The 18,420-nt window shown below is 34.3% G+C and overlaps 1 protein-coding gene across 3 annotated transcripts in view; it reads left to right on the top strand.

Moving 5' to 3' along the window:
• GLRA3 (glycine receptor alpha 3) overlaps nt 1-18,420 on the top strand; it is an 85,279-nt gene that overhangs the window by 16,071 nt on the left and 50,788 nt on the right. For 2 of the 3 annotated variants that reach the window (XM_012573466.5, XM_012573467.5), the window contains exons 2-3: nt 6,916-7,043; nt 12,296-12,363. In XM_012573466.5, coding sequence (XP_012428920.5) covers nt 6,916-7,043; nt 12,296-12,363 — 196 coding nt within the window. The remainder of the gene's footprint in view (nt 1-6,915; nt 7,044-12,295; nt 12,364-18,420) is intronic. The other variant, XM_030271325.4, reaches the window with a different exon arrangement.

Genomic DNA, 18,420 nt, shown 5'->3' on the forward strand with positions numbered 1-18,420 from the left:
TGATTTATGATCAGATGAAAAGAATCCCCAGACAAATGTGACAGTAACTTGGAATCCCCAAGACAAGTGTGACAGTAACTTGGTGAGAAAACATTTTTCCAAGAAAAAATGCATCAGTAGTTACCTATGGAAGGGAGAAAATGAACTTATCATATAATTCAAAGATAATTTGCATCAATTGTGTGCAAAAGTAAGTCTGCGAGACTCTGGAGACTACATTGAGGCTAATTTAGATAAATGAGTGGATTGTCCTAAATTTGACTTGGAAACATCTCTCTAGGAAGCTTCCAGTGGAAGGTGTAATTACAGCACACCATATCCTTTCTTGTTCTCTGTCACCTCCCTGTAGCAGCAACAAAATGAAAAGACTCAGCAAATGGTGTAAGATGTAATTTCTTCCTTCCCTTTTGTCTATATTCTTTTTATTAAACCCTTCTTCAGTGATATAATCTTTCTTATAGAAATGCTGATGGTACTCCATTACATTTTTTCTTCAATATTTTCAAACAAATATATATTTTTTAAGGCTAAAACCACACCCTGAAAACAATTTTTTTATTAGCCACATTGAAGATGAATGTTTAAATGAGGGAAATCAGTAAAAACCGGCACTTCCTGCAATACAAAAATGATAAGGCTCAAAGGTAGTAGGCCTGAAATTACATTTGAAAATATGCCTTCTAAAAGAAAGTTTGTATAAAGCACTTTCATATGTAAAGTTTCTTTTCCTTGTTTGTGCTTTGGTAAAAATGTGCAGAAGGTTGGGATAGATAGATGTAGGTGAGGGTAATTGTCCAGCCAGTAGGGGGCGTTATATTCGTCCTGGCTGTACCATTGTGGTTCTTAATCATATTTACCTACCCTCCCCTACAAATGTGGGGTGAACCATACATTCTGGGGGGTGACATGGGAGAATCCATTCGGCTTTTGGACCCCGTTGTAGGTGAGGGTAATTGTCCAGCCAGTAGGGGGCGTTATATTCGTCCTGGCTGTATCATTGTGGTTCTTAATCATATTTACCTACCCTCCCCAACAGATAGAGACAACTTACAGGTAGAACACAGTAGTTCTCCAGGAAAAAAAAAACCAAAAAAACCAAACAAACGTGGGAAAGCAATCTGATTTTTGCAACCTTAAATGTTTTAGAGAAGGAAACAGTTGTAAATGTCCTTTGAAGAGTTTTTTCCAATAATTTTATTTTGGAGGAAGGGAAGAGAAAGATATTCTCTCAGAAACATGTCTACTTTAAGTAGACATTTCAGGAGCATGATTCATGACCCATGCTTTATCTTGGTAACTAAATTGCGACCTGATAGATGAGATCTATCATTTAAATTCTGTAGATTTTGGTGCTCTGCCTGTATAGTTGTGTTAACTATATTTTTTTTCAGACTTCTGTAGCAGTAAATATTTTAAAATCATAAAAGAATCAATAATAATGTAAATGTATTCTCAGCAGAGGATTTAAAAAAGGCTGAATCCCATCACCTGCAATCACCATCATACATGTCACAGCATCCTAAGGCCTAGCTCCATCTTGAAACACACAGGGTTCTGTATCTCAGCTCAAAGTGTAAAACTATTCCATAACTGAAGTGTTTCAGTGGTTGAAAGTTTTAATTTTGATCTAAATTTATTCCTGGAAACTTCACATACATTTGTTTTCATGACAACATTATAGTTTAGCTTAGAATTCTTTATTCTTTGCAGGTGCATGTCATAAACAGATTATTTGCCTCTCTTTTTCCTAGTTGTGGTCAAGCTCTGATTCTTTGAGCTGCTTCTTGTTTATGGGCAGCTAAAGTGCACTTTCCATTCCAGAGCTTAAGTTCCTACTGTGCAAGGAGCTGATGCTCATACAACTGCTTAGTAAGTCAAATACCCAGCTGTGAAAGGAATTGAGCAAGATGAGCCAACATTACAGCTGTACCTTTCAAACCTTATCACAGCAACTGAAAGCCTGCAACCCAACCCATGTGTAGAAGGACCCTGAGAAGATATTATTTCACACTTGGAAATATGCCCATTGCTTCCCTTCCTTAAGCTTGTCAAATCCATCAATGTGTCTTTTGACAGTCTGAAGATTTCTGCATGAGATTTGTAATGTTTAATTTGAATTTAGCCTGCTTTTCTGTATATTAGAACTTACTCATTTTCACCAAGCTAGCCATATATGAAGAACAATACGTTATATTTTACTAAATTGCTTCTTCCAGAAAGCTGTATTGTCTTAGTTGGTACAGTCTGATCTTCTGTTATTTAATTGTGTGTCTATCTCTCATTGTTTTTTCTTCTGCTTTTCTTTAGACAAATGTCCAGCATTTTCTGCTATTTATACACTTCAATACTATTTTCTGCCTATTTATACACTTCAATCAAGCTATTTTTTCCACTCTTCTTTTTTGATAAACTAAGATTAAGCTCTTAAAGTCTCTTACTTGAAGCAAATTTCCCTAACTCTCAGGTCATTGTTAGTGGCTTTGTTCAGTACCTTTCCAAATGCTTTAATGTCCTATTAAAACTCGGACATGGAATTTGATGCAACATCCCAGAACTGGTCTCATTAATATCGTATAAAATAATAAGTGACCTTCATGCTTCTACTCACTCTTTCAATCTTTCCGCACCACTGGATAACACAGCAGCGCAGGGACAACTTCACCACAACAGTGCTGAGTTGGTTGAGGAATTCTGAGTCCTTCTTCACTGCTTTCTCCAACTCTGCCCATGTTCACAGTTTATACATCTCTTAAATATCCTTCCTCTAATTGTTTTAATCTATCCTACTTAAATGGCCTGACTTCAGGAAAGAGGTTGTTTTCTTCACATCATCAGAATTTATGTTTCTGTCAATTCTTTTGCATTTCTTAATTTTAAATCATCAACTGCTTTGCATTTTCTTTCCAGATTAGAGATGGCATTGCTGAACACCATTCTTACAAGTAGCTTGCTTTCTCAAATTTAGGATGTGGTAGCTGGTCTAGAGAAGCTGCATCTTGCCTGTGTCAGGCTGCTTCTTTCTCTCTAAGTGGGATTTATATCCCACTTAAAATATCTTCAGCTTGACCTAAGAGTTTCTGATTCAAATATGACTCTTTGTAGGTAAAATACCTGTGATTTAGGAGAGTTTCTTATCTCAGTCATTGAAATTCCTACTTGACAGGCTTGAAGGCATTGATGCAAAGCTCATCTGTCCACAGATTTTAGGTGTAAAAATAAGTTAATGGAAAAAATAGACCAGAAACAGGAGTAATTATAGTCCTTGTGATTCTAATCTTCTGATCTTGTCTGGTGTTGTGTGACAGCTTATTTGAAACAAAAATTCTTACCCTAAGTTTTGATGGTGTAATTTGTCTGATCACAAATAAATTTTTAATGTATCTTTTTACATTTTCAATTTCTTTTCTTGATTCTTGTCCACAACTTCAGTTATCAAATTTCTTTTTTATTGTTTTTGAAGGCTTAATTTACGTTTTAAAGATGTTCAGGATACATCCAGAAAATTGAAGTCATGTACCGTTTTAAGTCTGAAATTGGAAAATAGCTTAAATCCTTATAACTGATAGTAATATTTGCCAATAGCTCACAGGAACAACTCAGGATCACTACCAGGGAGAACATTCTTGGTAACTTTTCTTCATAAAATATGAAGAGACCAGAAGACTGTGATGTTATATCTCTCTCCAATAAAAGACTTCAGCAATGGGAAGCTTCTACCTCTCAAAACGTGTACAGCTTTCTTTCTCAGTCATTTAAAGTCACATAATGACTTTATGTTAAACACAAGTCCATTGTACCTTGCTGATATTAAAATTCTTGCTGATATTAAGCTCCTATAATTCTGCCTGTTAGAAAATGCATGTACATATTCTTTAAAGAACTGTGGCAGGTCAGAATGAGTTCCCTCTGGAGGCACACAAAGCCATTCCTGGACTTATGCAATAGTTGTGTATCGAGGATGAAGCTATGTGCATTAACACTAAAAGGAGCTCAATCCTTAGTTCATGAAAGGAGCATACCCTCCTCTAAGCCCTTAGCCAGAGGCCTAACTTTCAGAGGCAGTGTGCAATAAAACTGAAGAGCCTCTACCATGCAGAGTAAATGTTTATATTTACCTGGAAACAGAAAATCCCTTCCTAAAATCCAGTGCTTTACTTGAGTTTTACTACATTATCAAGTCTAGCTCCTTTTTAACTAGACGACTATTCCACATGTCAGCTTTGACTGATGAAAGTTTTATTTGTTCAAATGTATTCTTGAAATACATATTTTCAATAAAAGTTAAATCAAAAGTGTAGAATTCTGCAGAACTCGACCAGCTTTTTCTCATTACACCCCAAGCTTAGTAAAAGGGAAAACATTCCTTGAAGAAAGATTCAGTTACAAATTACAGCTGACTTTTGAACTTGTTTATACAAAAGATATTAATGATTCTGAATGTATTCTTTTCATAAGCAGGCGTTAAATTATTCAAGATACTCTGAGACTTAAAATTGATTAACAAAAGCAAATATTAATGATGCCATCATATGAAAAGGTAAATATCACTTTGAGAAAATCCATAGTCACAGCAATTACTATTTTTCCCAGTCAGCATTACTTACCTTAATTTCAAATTACTTTATTCCATGGCAAACCAAGAGCAACAAGTACAACAAAGGATGATTTACAAAAATTTCAATGTAGTAAAAAAAGAGCAAAGAAAAAATTCTTCCTTTCCAGCAAATGATATTCAAGCAATGAGCCTTTCTATATTTGAGTTCTGGATAATATATGTATATTAAGAATAAAAATATAGGATTGTAATATTCCATAGTGTAGAAATTTTATATACCTAAGGAATAGAAGTATAAATTCCTTACAGAAGACTACCAGAAAGAAATCTAACTGTTTAAGTGTATATACTAAATGTATACACACAGTAACTCGCTTCTCCTGCCTCCCAAGTAGATAACACCCAACAAAGAGTAATCTGACTCTTGTATTTTATTTGCTTTAAAGACATTAGTGCTGTTTTACAGAAACATTAATCACTACAAGTTGTAATAATGTGATGAATCAGATCCATCCAAAATGATTGATAATGAAAATTATGGCAATAAGATAATTTCAAACGGAACTATAAAAAGACTATTTTGAATACTTACTTACTCAGAAACGGAAATACATTCTGCAGCTATGGGAAGAAATAAACAACTAGGTTAACTATTGAAAGAGAGTAAAAAAACATTTTTTTACTGAAAGAGATACAAAAATATTGAAAACAATTTAGAAATATCCAAAATTTAACAATTTATGAACAATTTAAGAATATACAAATCAACTTACACATAGAATGGAATAAACACTTACTAAGCAAATAAAATCAAGGATAAAATTTAACTTTCTAATTTAATATTACAACTAAAAAACTTAATTTCCATTTCTAATTAAAATATGAGGAAACCATAGCTTCCTAGAAGCTTCTATGTTCATATTCTATGTGTGCCCAAATTAGTAACTCTCAAGGACTAATATGAAATCTTTTTTTATTTAAAATAATAAATCCAAACTTCAAACTTGAAGACAAAAATTTTAGCAGACCTTCAAAATGGAAATTTCTATAAAACTGTAACTTTTAACTTCCTATGTAAAAGAGTCTTGGAAAGAAAGAAATTACATTCTCAGTCTGCGCTCCTGTATGGAATTTTTCCATTTTGGTATTCCATCCTCTGTTAAGAAGTAAGATTTAGCATGGGTTTCTTATGAATCACAAAATTTCTAAAGGCTTTACATTATTTCCTGTGTTTACATCTAAACAAAAACATATTTAAGTAGTTCTAAAAGAGTGAATTGCTTATGGAGACAATGAATTGTGTATGTAAAAGAGATTTAAGTCTTCCTGTAATGGATTTTTTACTTGAATTCAGCACAAACATGCAGATCTCTTTATCATTTTTGAGACTCCAAAAGCCACAAATTATTTCATTTGCACTGTGTATCACAATATTACTCAAAACTTATGTATTTTCTGACTGTTTTGTTTTTCCAATGTGTTAGACAGCACTCAAGTAAGAGTTGTTCCACAAAACAAAGCCTTTTCCTTTGGGTCCCATGGCTGATCACAGTGCCACTACTATTCTCTCTTAGCATGTGCAGAACACACTTTAGAATGTCAGTGGGACTTTTGCATGCATATGAAGGGGAAGCTATTGGAGACATCATTTGTCATGTGGCCCTGAGAAAAAAGTTTGTCCTAAAATAGTTTCTTCAGTAACTCAGTAGGGATTTTTGTTTGTGGGGTGGTTTTTTTTGTTGTTGTTGTTTTGGTTTGGTTTTTTTACTCACTGTAGCAGTCTTTTGTTTTAACAGAAAATGAAATTCTAAGACAATACCACCCGCCAAGAGACTGATCTGTTTTATTATGGTTACCTATCAACATAAAACAAAACTTGGTGATAGTAGTACTATTCTAATCAAGTCCTTAGTACTTTTTTTTTCTGATCCAGGCTTCTATCACAGCACACATAGTTAAACTAGAGCAATCTCAGAATAGACTCCAAAATATGACATTTCACATTCACAGCTACTTCTGTAGATGACATTATTTAACTCTGTGATAATGATATTGATTACTGCTGACTGAAAGTGTTAGTAATCACTTCAGAAGTTCTGAGGAAAAAGTAAACTATACCTGTGCAGCATAGCATAATAAAATTTATGTATTAAATGACAGATATAGAAAGAATTTACTGTTTCAATTTCTTTGCTACTACTATTTGTGAAGCATTAACTAACTTGAAAGACTGTCTTTGCTTTCCTGTTTTCCTCTTCCTACAAAAATGAACAGTGACTGACTAAAAAAATCAACGTTTCACTAACAAAACTTCTAACAAATTTTTGTTTGTTTGTTTGTTTGTTTTTCCTTGCTGTTAGCTTGGTAGCCACAAAGGAAACAGACAGTGCAAGATCTCGTAGCATGCCAATGTCACCGTCCGATTTCCTGGACAAGCTAATGGGTAGGATGTCAGGCTATGATGCGAGGATCAGACCAAATTTCAAAGGTAATTTCACAACTAAACTTTCAGGCTTTCAGTATGTCAGTATTACAGTATTACTGCTCACAAAAATGCAATTTCTGAAACAAATATGAAAACTAAGAAGTACATTCCCAAAAAAAAAAAAAAAAAAAAAAAGAAAGGTGCCTCCTTTTGCCTTTCTTTTGTATGTGTGGCAGTTTATTTCAGCAGCAATACACTCTACACCCGCCCCTTTCACAGTTGCCCACTTGCAGGCTTTTCATAAGGCCTTATCCTTAGATTTCAGTTATCTAACATTGTTTGTTAGTTTCTTTCCTTTCTTGAAATGCTTACTGATAGATTCAGATTCCCACCTTGTTTTGCCATAGCATGAAACACTACAGAAAGCAAGCTCTGTGAAAGATTGGCCAAATCGTCATACCTGTCTGATTCTAAAGTGTGTTAATGACATTGACCATCAAACTCCAGACAGTTTATCTTAGTAACCACTTCTACCACCAAGTTATAGTCCTCATACCTGGGCCCCATTTGTGCCTTGAAATGCCAAAAGGACCATCTTTCCTCTTGTTCATTTCCCTGTTCCCAGTTCTCCACTGAAATTGCAAGTTCTCAATACCTCAATACATGCAATTTTATCTTGGCATGTGCCTTCTATGCACTGATCACAAGGGAGATTCAATTAAAACAAAGCAGATTCAAAGGCTGAAACAGTTTGCAAATGGAGTGACTGCATCTCCTGAGGGTCTTAGCATATTATCCAGACTCAGGCACATTAGAGTATTTAGTGAAGTAATTTGAACACTAACCATATTTTTATATGAATATGCAAAGTATCATACAAACAAAGGCCATCCATTCTAACATTCATAGTCTGGGAAATTTAGGTAAATTTGACTATTATGTTTTTTGAAAACAAGGAGTTCCAATATAATAGTGAACCATATTTAACTCTATTACTGAATTTTTAAATAAGGTATCAGTCTTTAAGTTACCCAGAATATAAATAGTGTTTTGAAAGAATAAAGCTATTGTGATTTAAAATTATAAATTATTCTTACTGTGCCTTAGTTGCTTTCTCCCATGCCTAAACTCTTGAGTCCAAGAGATTCTCTTAGCTCTATCATTTCACAATAAGGCTTTACTCCATGTTTACTGCAAAAATTTTCCTTCAAACTGGCAGTGCTTTCTCCTCTAAGTCATCTGTCACTGCCTTTCCATCTTAATTCTTATTCAGCAAGAAATGTTATAATTTTTTGACATCTCCAAGTTCCAGAAACTTAAGTGGTTTTGACTCTAAAGCCACTGCTACGTGCTGGTTTTACCAGACTTTGCCCAGTCTGATTCATAAGGACCATGTAAGAGATTTGTCAGATTACTTCCTCATCAGCAAACCATAAACAGTTAGTCGTGTATATATAAACTTGTTACCCAGGATTTACTACAGCTGGAAATGCTTTGCTCTTTTTAAGTTAGTGGTGCTGATATTTCTCAGGAAATTATAAACGTGCACAAGAATTTCAGACACATCTCTATATGATTTAGGGATTTAATTTTATAGTTTGTCATGGACGGCATCCAATCACAATCTTCTGATGGGCCAACAGTGAAGAATAGGCAGATGGTTTAGAGATTACAAAATTAAATGCAGTACTTCTTGAAAGTAAAATTCAAAGGATTTAGAGCTTTGTTTTGTAACTATTTAAACTTAAAGAGACAAAACCTAATTTGACGTTGTTCCTTTTCAAAAAGTGCATATTTTAAATCTTCTGGACAGCTATGCAGTTTGAACAGATCTGCCCAGAATGATTCAGACATACCACTAAGAATAAGTATCTCCTTAAGTGACTTTGCCACTTTTTGGTTAGTTTTATTACTCCTACAACAAGTGCTGGGTCTTAATGCATTTTTGCGGTTTTAAACTGGTGACAGGTTTAAAGAAAGAGGGCAAGTACTAATGAGATAACTCAGACATTAATTTTAAAATATTTTTTGTTCCAGTAAAATTCTATGCAGACAAGATTTTTAATTACCAATTTTATTCATAATTAATCTTAGTCAAGGAGACAAAATTATGCATTTTGTTTATGTTCTCTGCTTTTGGATATGGAATACTGCATATGAGTTCTTGTTCAAAAAATATAATGGAGAAGACATGGTGTTTATTCAGCTATGGAATACATCAGGAAATTGAGAATCATTGTAAAAGCTCTGTTCCTGTTGCATTTTTTTTAATGTTACATCAAACCTATAGTAAAGTGTTTCTCTTACTCAGTGTCAATATTGCAGATGATGTCCATTCCTGAAAGTATGGAAAACACTTCATTGCCTTTTAAATTTGAACACAATTATCTAACGTAGATGTAAAAAATTTAAATATTAAAGTAAAAGTTTGAGCATATATAGGAAAATGCAAAGTATTACTTGCCCTGCTATTGCCAAAAATTTTTCAGCAATCATTAGTTTAGAAGCTTTGAAGGCCAGGACTTAACTGAAAAAAAAATAATTTAGTTACATATGCTCTCCTGATCCCTTCTGGAAGCTGTTTATATTTTTGGCCTTTTCATTATTTTCTGGCAATAAAACCTTTATCTTTTGGAATATTAAAAATAAAATTTTTTGTTTGCTTTAAATTTGCTAATTATTTTACTGATTTTATTGGCATGTGACATACTAAGACATGGAGAATTATTTCCTCATTTTGTTCTTTACAAATTTGTGTATTTGCAGAGTACTACCTACTGTTTACCTTTTTCCAGTGTTTTCTACTTAAGCTGGTTTTGTTTGGCAGATTTTAATAGAATTTTTGATCCTTTTTGACTTTTTGATATTTTTTTTCCAATAATATATAAATATATTTATTAATCTAATGTATTTTTATATAATATTAATCTGTAGTAAAAGTTCTCATTATTTCTACCAGTTTGGCTGGTACAGAGGTAAAGTTTGCAGGGATAAAGTTCATGTTCATGTCCCCCACCATCATACCTGAAATCTGGGGTTTTTTTTGATTCAAGTTATACTTGCAGAACATGATACACATTTCCACTGATTACAAAATTGACACAGGTGACAGCTGACTTACAGTGAATTGTATCTCCACAGTTCCGCAAAGATTTTTATAATGTCTGGATTCATATCACCTCAGCCAGTCAGTTTGTTCCTGTTCACTTGGTCTGAAATGTCTTCTACAGTCTTTGTACAATATTCCAGCAGATTGGCTCTAGTGTTTGACACAGCCAGCAATTGGAGACAAATGCTGCTACAAAGACTTCAGTTGGTTTTTCTGCTCTGACCTTCTTCACTTCCATGGATACTTTTATACCTTAATCAGCTTTCAGATCTTGGCAGGATTCTATTTTTAATGCCTTGTAGATAGTGATCATTGTTACCTTTTCCGTCTCTAGTGAGTTTTGGCTCTATTTCTTTTCTGCCTCTCTTTAATCTATGTTCAACTTGTCTGAATTCCTGTGCTGGAATATGACTTCCAGCTTTTACAGCTTCATATTTGTGAATCTTTTTGACTATATTCTGGGAAGTTCATTTTTACTCTCAGCACAGTATCTTTAAGTTAACTCTAACACATTTGGAGGCTACTTTTAGCTTCTAATTTTCTGCCCCTTTTAACTAGCTACTAACTATTTTATTGTAATTTGAAATTAGGCACCAACACTGTAGAGATTTAGAGCTTTTTTTTTTAATAAAAGCAACTATGTTGATAAGGCAAACATATTTTAAAGTATAGCACCATTTTAAACAAGATAGCATCACATCAAATTTGAAAGGATGGCAGGTACTATAACATGGAAGTGTTTGAAAGAAAAGCTGCCTTGCAAACAAATTACTAAGATGGGCAAGAAGTAAAATTTTCTTCCTGAGAGTTTTTAATGATTGCCTTCATTCATGGTCCCTGCTTTTCCTTTTTCCCTTGATTCTTTTCAGGAGTTGATCATTTAAAGCTTTTACTGAATTCTCAGAAGTACTGGATATACTCAACAACTCTAAAGAATTAACTGCATACCAAAGTGACTGCAAGTGCTACCTCCTTACCTGAGTATTTTACTCCATAGGTGGAGTTTTGTGTATTGCAAAGACATGTATGTGTTGAAGTGTTTTGTTAGAATTACAGGACTTCAAAATAATTTTTGCTGTCAAGAAAGAAAGCTGGGTGTTCAAAATTCTGTTCCATTGTCAGTATTTTTAATGGACATTCTGATTCTTCAAGTATTTAATGTGAAATTTATTGGTCATTAGATTTTGCTAGTTGCAATCCACTAGTAGTAGCAGAGGAGTTTCATTCTTCAGTGATACTAAAAAAGAGATATTACATAACTGTTTATAAGACCTATCTTCATATTCCAGATACAGATATCTCATTGTTAGACTGCTTACAATTACAAAAAGAATCCAGGTTTTCCAGTGCTGAAGTGGTTTACTGATAAAGAATATTGAGTTGTAGGAAGGTGACAAAAAAACTGGAGATGGAAAAAGGGTTTTTTTTTTTTATTTTTCTATTGGGCACGGAATGAAATTGATAAGGAATAATGGAGAAATTAGCATGCTTTTCCACAATGACATTTTTAAAGTGACTTCTGGAAAATAATTTAAACCCTTTTTCATGAAGAGGCAATTCCTTGTTCAGTTACCATAATGACTACTCTGCCACTATTGATTCTTCAAAATGCAAGATAAGACAAAACAACAGTTGACTGAGGACCCACGGTAACAAAGAATTCAGTCATAAATGGACTCAAACATTTTGTGAATTTAAAAGAAATGGGAATAGAATCTAAATTACTTTCCTGTAAGCAGTAGAGATAAGAGCAGCAATAATGCATTTCTTTTCCCAGTGATGACAGATAACATTGAAGGTAGAAGCTGCCTTGAATGAAGAAAGTCACTTTTCCCCCTATTTGTTGTGAGAAGTGACATGCATTCTCACTGAAATACACATAAAATATTTTTACTATATATTTCAAATGGGATTTTTTTTCATTTTTTGTATAGAAGCATGTGTTCAGGTTTATACTGAACGTTGTTTCTGTGGGTTCTTTTAATTGCTAATTGCTAAACCTGGTCAGATAACTAGTATACCTTTGAGAAAAATCAAAAGAAAAGTATTAGAAACTATTCAATTTAATTGTGCATTAAATTACTTGTGAATGTAGCATTATTTCTTCCAAAAGTAGATATTGTTTATAATGGTTTATGCTGAATAATCAATCAATAAGGAATAATTCTCGAACAGGGACTGATGGGGTTTTTTTTCTCTTTTGCAGGTCCTCCAGTTAATGTCACATGCAACATATTTATAAACAGCTTTGGATCCATTGCAGAGACAACCATGGTAAGATATTTTAACTCAGTCAACGTTTGAAGTTCACGTGAAATATGTTCCATGAGCTCTAAAGCCACCTAGGGCTTCTCTTCTCCTGGAACTCCATGAAGAAGGAAATCCACTTCTGAGAATGGAAAGTGAGAATTCCTAATTTGGCAATTGATTTTTTTTTCCTAACAAAAATTTCATCATTATACCATACACACAAGTAAAAGTAAAGCCAAGGCTAGAAGGTGTTTTTTTTTACATAATTTCTACCTAAGTTTTATTTGACAGTTGCAATTAAATAATTATTAGATAGATATTAGTTTCAATAATGTTCCACCTTCCCAATCTCAAAAGTCCTAATTCCTTAAGCAACTTTGTTAATAATATTTTTGAATTTTGTCATCTACAGTGTATATGGAGATGTATACTTTATTTTAAAAGTCCTTCTTCCATAGAGTTATTGCACTGAAATAATAGAAAGTACTAAAACTTTGAACTGGTATATAAAATTTAGTATAAAAATAAGTTGGTTATGTGGTTTTGTACATACACTTGAAATTTTTCTACTAAAGAAAGACAGATGATACAGTACAAAAAAATTGAGATTTTTAACAAAATAAGAAGAAGGGGTCAGAGTGTAAAGGTAGCAAAACTAGATATTGGACTGTGAATTGATGAGAACCCCAGGATAATCTCACTAAAATGTGATATATATGCTAGTAACTTGGAATACAGATATAGTCACTAAAATTTAGTGTGGGGAGATATTGACATTCCTTGTCTCTACAAGTGCTTCACATTTGTTCGAAGAAAGTTTAAAACACCTCTTTTAAAGTAATTTTGAATAGTAATTTTGGGGCAGAGCAGGTTAAACACAGAGAGATGACAGAAGAACTGTGGGAGTTTGTAAGATCTAAATATATAGAATACTCTGAAATCCCAACAATTTCAGGAGTCAGGAATGACAGAATTTAATTGATATAGCAAAAAAAGCCCCCTATCTCTAAGTGGTATTAACAACTGCCTGTTCTTTACCTGCCTTGGAACACAGTAGTAGACGTTACTGAGAGAGGTAGATGATTTTTTTTTCAGATAGAAAATTACTTTCATTTGTATCTGGGGGCCTTTCCAGATTGCAAATCCCAAACAGATTGACAGGGCATCTAGAGAGATTTATTCAGGTTCAATCAGAGGATTAAGCAATACACACATGATTAGAATAGTGTTCCTAACGTCTGGATGAGTGAATCTGGTCCAAAAGAGGAGACAGACCACAAGGTCAGTAAAGTTCAAAGACCAAGTCACTAGATTGATATATAAAGGAGATATACAAAACTGGAGTTGTTAATACACAAAAATTGTTCTGAGTTTGGGAAGAGGATGACCAAGTTCACATCTAAATTGGATTTTCTCTCCAAAACCAGAGAATTATAAACATTTCCTTTCAGTGCAAGTTAGTTAAGTTAGTACCAAATTTCTGTTTTATAATCAAACTACATTCTGCTCTGTGTTGCCTTGAAAGCAAATTGAAACAATTTGTCAAGGTAGACAACAACCTGGTCTGTAACAAATAGTTCCAGGTAATGTAATATGTTGCAGAAAATACCAAACCTGGTCAGAACCACAAGGTTTTTAATTCTCTAATATTGATGCATTGAAAAACTGGATATTTAAACACAACCTTGACCTTCATGATGCTTGTGTTCTGTTAATAATGCCTTCACTGACATAGCTCAAAACAGACTTCGACTTATTGTCAGCTGCCAATGACCTCTCAGAGACTCAAGCCTTTCTTTGCAGAACAAATGCTTTTGCCTGGATAGGACTTTCAATCATGTGGCTTATTAGCTTTTCTTCTCCCTAATACTGATGGTGAACTTCTAAAAAATACAAAAATCTTTCTACCTTTAAATGACAATGAAAACAATCTTGCATTATTTCACAAACTGAATTTGTAGCCATAGTTAATTCACTGCAGTTCAGTATGTCTTCAATTTTCACTATTTTATCAATTGAATTTACTGTATTCCTTAAAATTCAGGTACCTATTTCTTAACTCATTAGAACAAATTTTTAGACTCAAAGAGGACTTTTAAATTATTGATAAATACCTCATTTTCCAAACTGTGCAACAAGTGTGAAATAAAAACTGGCCACTGATACCTTGCACTCAAAACTACCAGCTGATAATGGGATAAGGGTAAAGCCGCGTACCAGCTGTAAAGGAGCCCAAATGCATCGAGCCCTGCCCTTCGCTGCCGCCCCAATTGCCCCCGGGTCTGTGTCCGGCCTTCCCAAGGTCTCTTGCTGATGACCAAAATCTTTGAGCTCCCTCTGCTGCCTCGGCTGTGCATGACAGAGTAAACAGGCAGAAAAACAAGGGGTTAAAAAAGCCCGCCTTGCTCGTCTCAAAGCAGCCCGGTGCCAGCTTCACGTTGCTGGGCGGGGTAGGTCCCGGGAAGGACGAGGAGCGTGGCAGTGTGCGATGGGAAGGGCGGAGTGCGTCTCTCGGGCAAGCACGGTCCCTTTAACTCATCTACACCTGCTCAACAGCTCAGGAGAGGCAGACAAATGGGAAAAGTGACATAATTAGGCTTGCAGCTGGTCAACTCTGTAAACTGGTTTATTTTCTTTTCCTTCCTCATAACAGATTTAATTATATAATTATATATTATATTTAATTATATATTAAACTATATACTATAATTTATTTTCAATTAACATAACATATTTAATACAAATTTACGTGAAGTTTTTCATTTGAGATAAATAGTAAAAAGCTTAGCACATATACCATTAAAGATCTGACAAATAGGTTGGATTGCTTGGACATGTAAATTAAATATATATTGGCACTATGGGAACCATATCCTACAGGAAAGCAAATACTTTTCTTACTGGTGCAGTGGAACTTAGATTTCAGCTTTTATCACAATACCCTGAAAAGTTCCTTAGAGAGTTTTTGTAGCTCAAGCTGCACTCAGCTTGTATTCACGCTCTATCTCCTAAAGCTAAAAGATTTTGTGATCATTAAGAGCAGTGTCATATATATGGTCGGCAATTACCAAAAAATAAGAGGAGATTATTCAGTCACACAAGGTCAGAATAATATCAGTGCCAACATTTTCAGCTGCAAATGTTCAGAGACAGAATACAGAATACACAAAACAACTAGTCTATTGGGTACACAGTAGGCCATACCAAAATATCTGCTCTTATTCTGGGGGATGTGACTGATAAACTTGCTCATGGTTTTCTGAGTTTTAAAGGTCAGGCACAAAACTGACCTTAATGCAGATTTAGAGCAATTTTAACTCAGTGTGTGTTAATACACTTAGCATAATGCATGTACTCAAAATGTGTTGAAGGGGACACTCACAGAGAGGTGTGATGGCAAATAACAACAGTGCAGACAATTAATGCTGAATTAATTAATTTAATTTTAATTTAACACTCTTAATTAATCTCAATTAACAATTGGAAATCATATGTCTCTTATTTGGCCTTACCATGTTTTTGCTCAGGGGTATTTCATGATTCAGTCTGAAAAGAGTTTAATGTTGATAGGAAGCACGTATCTTTCTGCAGAAAAGATAGGAAGCACAGATCTTTCTGTACTCCTCTCACTAATGAGATTATCTTGCATTTACAAATAAAATGTGCTTTTAAACCATATCAACCCATTTTTAAGCCACCATAATTAATCAAACCATTTTTAATCCACACCTCCTTAATTTCTTTAGCTTCATCTTTCTTCAATAAGCATTTCTGATTTTGTTCTATCATACCTGTTCTAGGTTGTCTTTCAGTAGATTGCTTGGAAGAAGCGTTCCCTTGTACATATTACAAACCTCAATACTAAAGAGTTTCATCAAGTGTTTTTCCTCAAATGAATCATTTAGGCTGATGTCTCAAATACAAGGAAATAGATGCCTTTCCTTACTGCAAATACACTAAAAACCTGTCCAGTATATATAGCAATACTGAAGCGTGAGGAAGAAACACCTATGCTTTGTATCTCAAATGAGTGAAAATGAGGCCTCGCAATAATGGCTACTTTACAGTTTCAGAATTAAAAAAAAAAAAGTCCCTGTCTGACAATCAACTCCCTTCTATCCCTTCTATGAAGGCACAGAAAAATTGATTGTTCTTATGCAAGTTTGGACATCAGATTATATGACATCCTTTATTTTTCATACACTGGCCTCTGCCGTCCTGATCCTAGGTTACAGAGTCAGGAGTAGACAGAGGTTTTATAAATTCTAGTGGGTCTACAGCTGTCCACTTTGGTACATGCCAGCAGTAACCCAGGCAAATCCTGCTGCTGAACATGCATTCCAAGAAGAGAGATCGTATCACCCTACTGATATGCAGGACCTATTCTATATTATAAGGAAACTCTATAGGATGGAGCCAAAGTTTGCTTGGAAAAACACATCAGTACATATACAAGATACAAATTAGCAAAAAAATAGTTGTTGTTTTTTTTTTTTAATTTAAAAAGGAATTCCTATATCCATTGGTTTTCCAAACAGAAATGGAAAGCATTTTTATGTACACTTCTGCTATGGAACTTTTAGTTTAGGATAACTTTTTAGACAGGAATCTTGGAATTCCCTGGAAATTGTGGTGGAAGATATAATGTAAAATGCTGGCTGGCTTTATAACAGCATAATGAAGCAGAGAGGGACAAGAAAATACAAGGCAAAAATAGCACAGCCATGTTCCAGGTGTCTCACTAAGTTGCAAGGCTTAGACATTGCAACAGCAGATCAAGGGTGATGTTTTGTATTGCACATCACTAACAGGTGTTGAGGATGTGTTTTCAGAGGTGCTGGTTAAGAAGGAGTTCAATTTGAAGCTGTGCATAGAAACATGAGAGTCAAGTATCTGATTTGCTGATATATCCAGAAAATCTCTCTATACTACTACCAAATGCATACACTATCTTCTGCTTTGACTTCCTGGTCCTGGAAGAAATGTCAAATCAGTTTTACAACTATCTATACCAATTTCAGGTACAAACAAGTTCTGAAAACAAAACTCATAAGTCAAAGATTGTTTCTTAGGTCTAGGGAAATGGTAGCAGGAGTAGCCTTGCTGGTTGTGTTCTGGTTTATCTAAAATAGATAAATATTTACCAGTACAGGTGCTATAATCAGCTCATCCAGACATAGAAATGTAACCTCCTTTCTGCTGCATTTTAACAAGAATTCTTGAATTTGCAAAACACTTTAAAATACAGAAAGCTGAACAGCTCAGTTTATAGACACAAAACTTTCTACTTCCTCATAGCACTAACTGCAATTTTTAGCTACAGAAAACCTGAAGTGACCTCCTACATTATGTCTCAAGCCCTTGCTACTGCATACAGTGCTGTTTTAAATACTACTCATCACCTGTTCTAATCCTCCCTAAAATCCAAATGGTTTCCTTACAAACTTATCGAAGTTCTTCCAGAATCTTTATCTTCTCATTTCAAGGGAGACTTAGCCTTTAGTTAAATTTTTATATCCTTTGTTTACCTAAAGTGATCTAATCTTCTAGCAAAGATTAGATAAGTTCACACCTCTTATTTCCCCTTATCTGTTTTTGTTTACATTGATTCCTCTTCCTCTGACTCCTCTTTTTCACTTAAAGGGGAAACCATTACTTGTACAGCACTGCATTATGAAATCATGTGGCTTTACTCCCATCCCTTCCAGTATCTTCTTACTTACTTCCACACTATTATATTAGTCTTTTCAATCTGTTTGAAGGCTGTTATCAGGTAGGCTGTTCCTAAAAATCTACATCCTGGTATAGCAATTGCAGCATTATCCAGAAATATCTGTGAAATATCTAATATACAAGCAGAGTTCTACTCAGTCACTGTTGTAGGAAAACTTAGTATCTGTGAAAATAAGATTGTGGCATCACTATATAGCTCTGTTCACATCATATGAGGTATGCTCTTTATGAAGTTTCTTATTTTGTTGCAATCATGAAAGATGAACTCCCTTGGGTTTATGATTATGCAACACTTGTGATGATTCCTAAAATTATAACACAGACATCAATGTAAAAACATTATAAAAA

This window comes from Taeniopygia guttata, chromosome 4 (assembly GCF_048771995.1).
Source record: "Taeniopygia guttata chromosome 4, bTaeGut7.mat, whole genome shotgun sequence".
In the NCBI taxonomy this organism is placed as follows: domain Eukaryota; kingdom Metazoa; phylum Chordata; class Aves; order Passeriformes; family Estrildidae; genus Taeniopygia; species Taeniopygia guttata.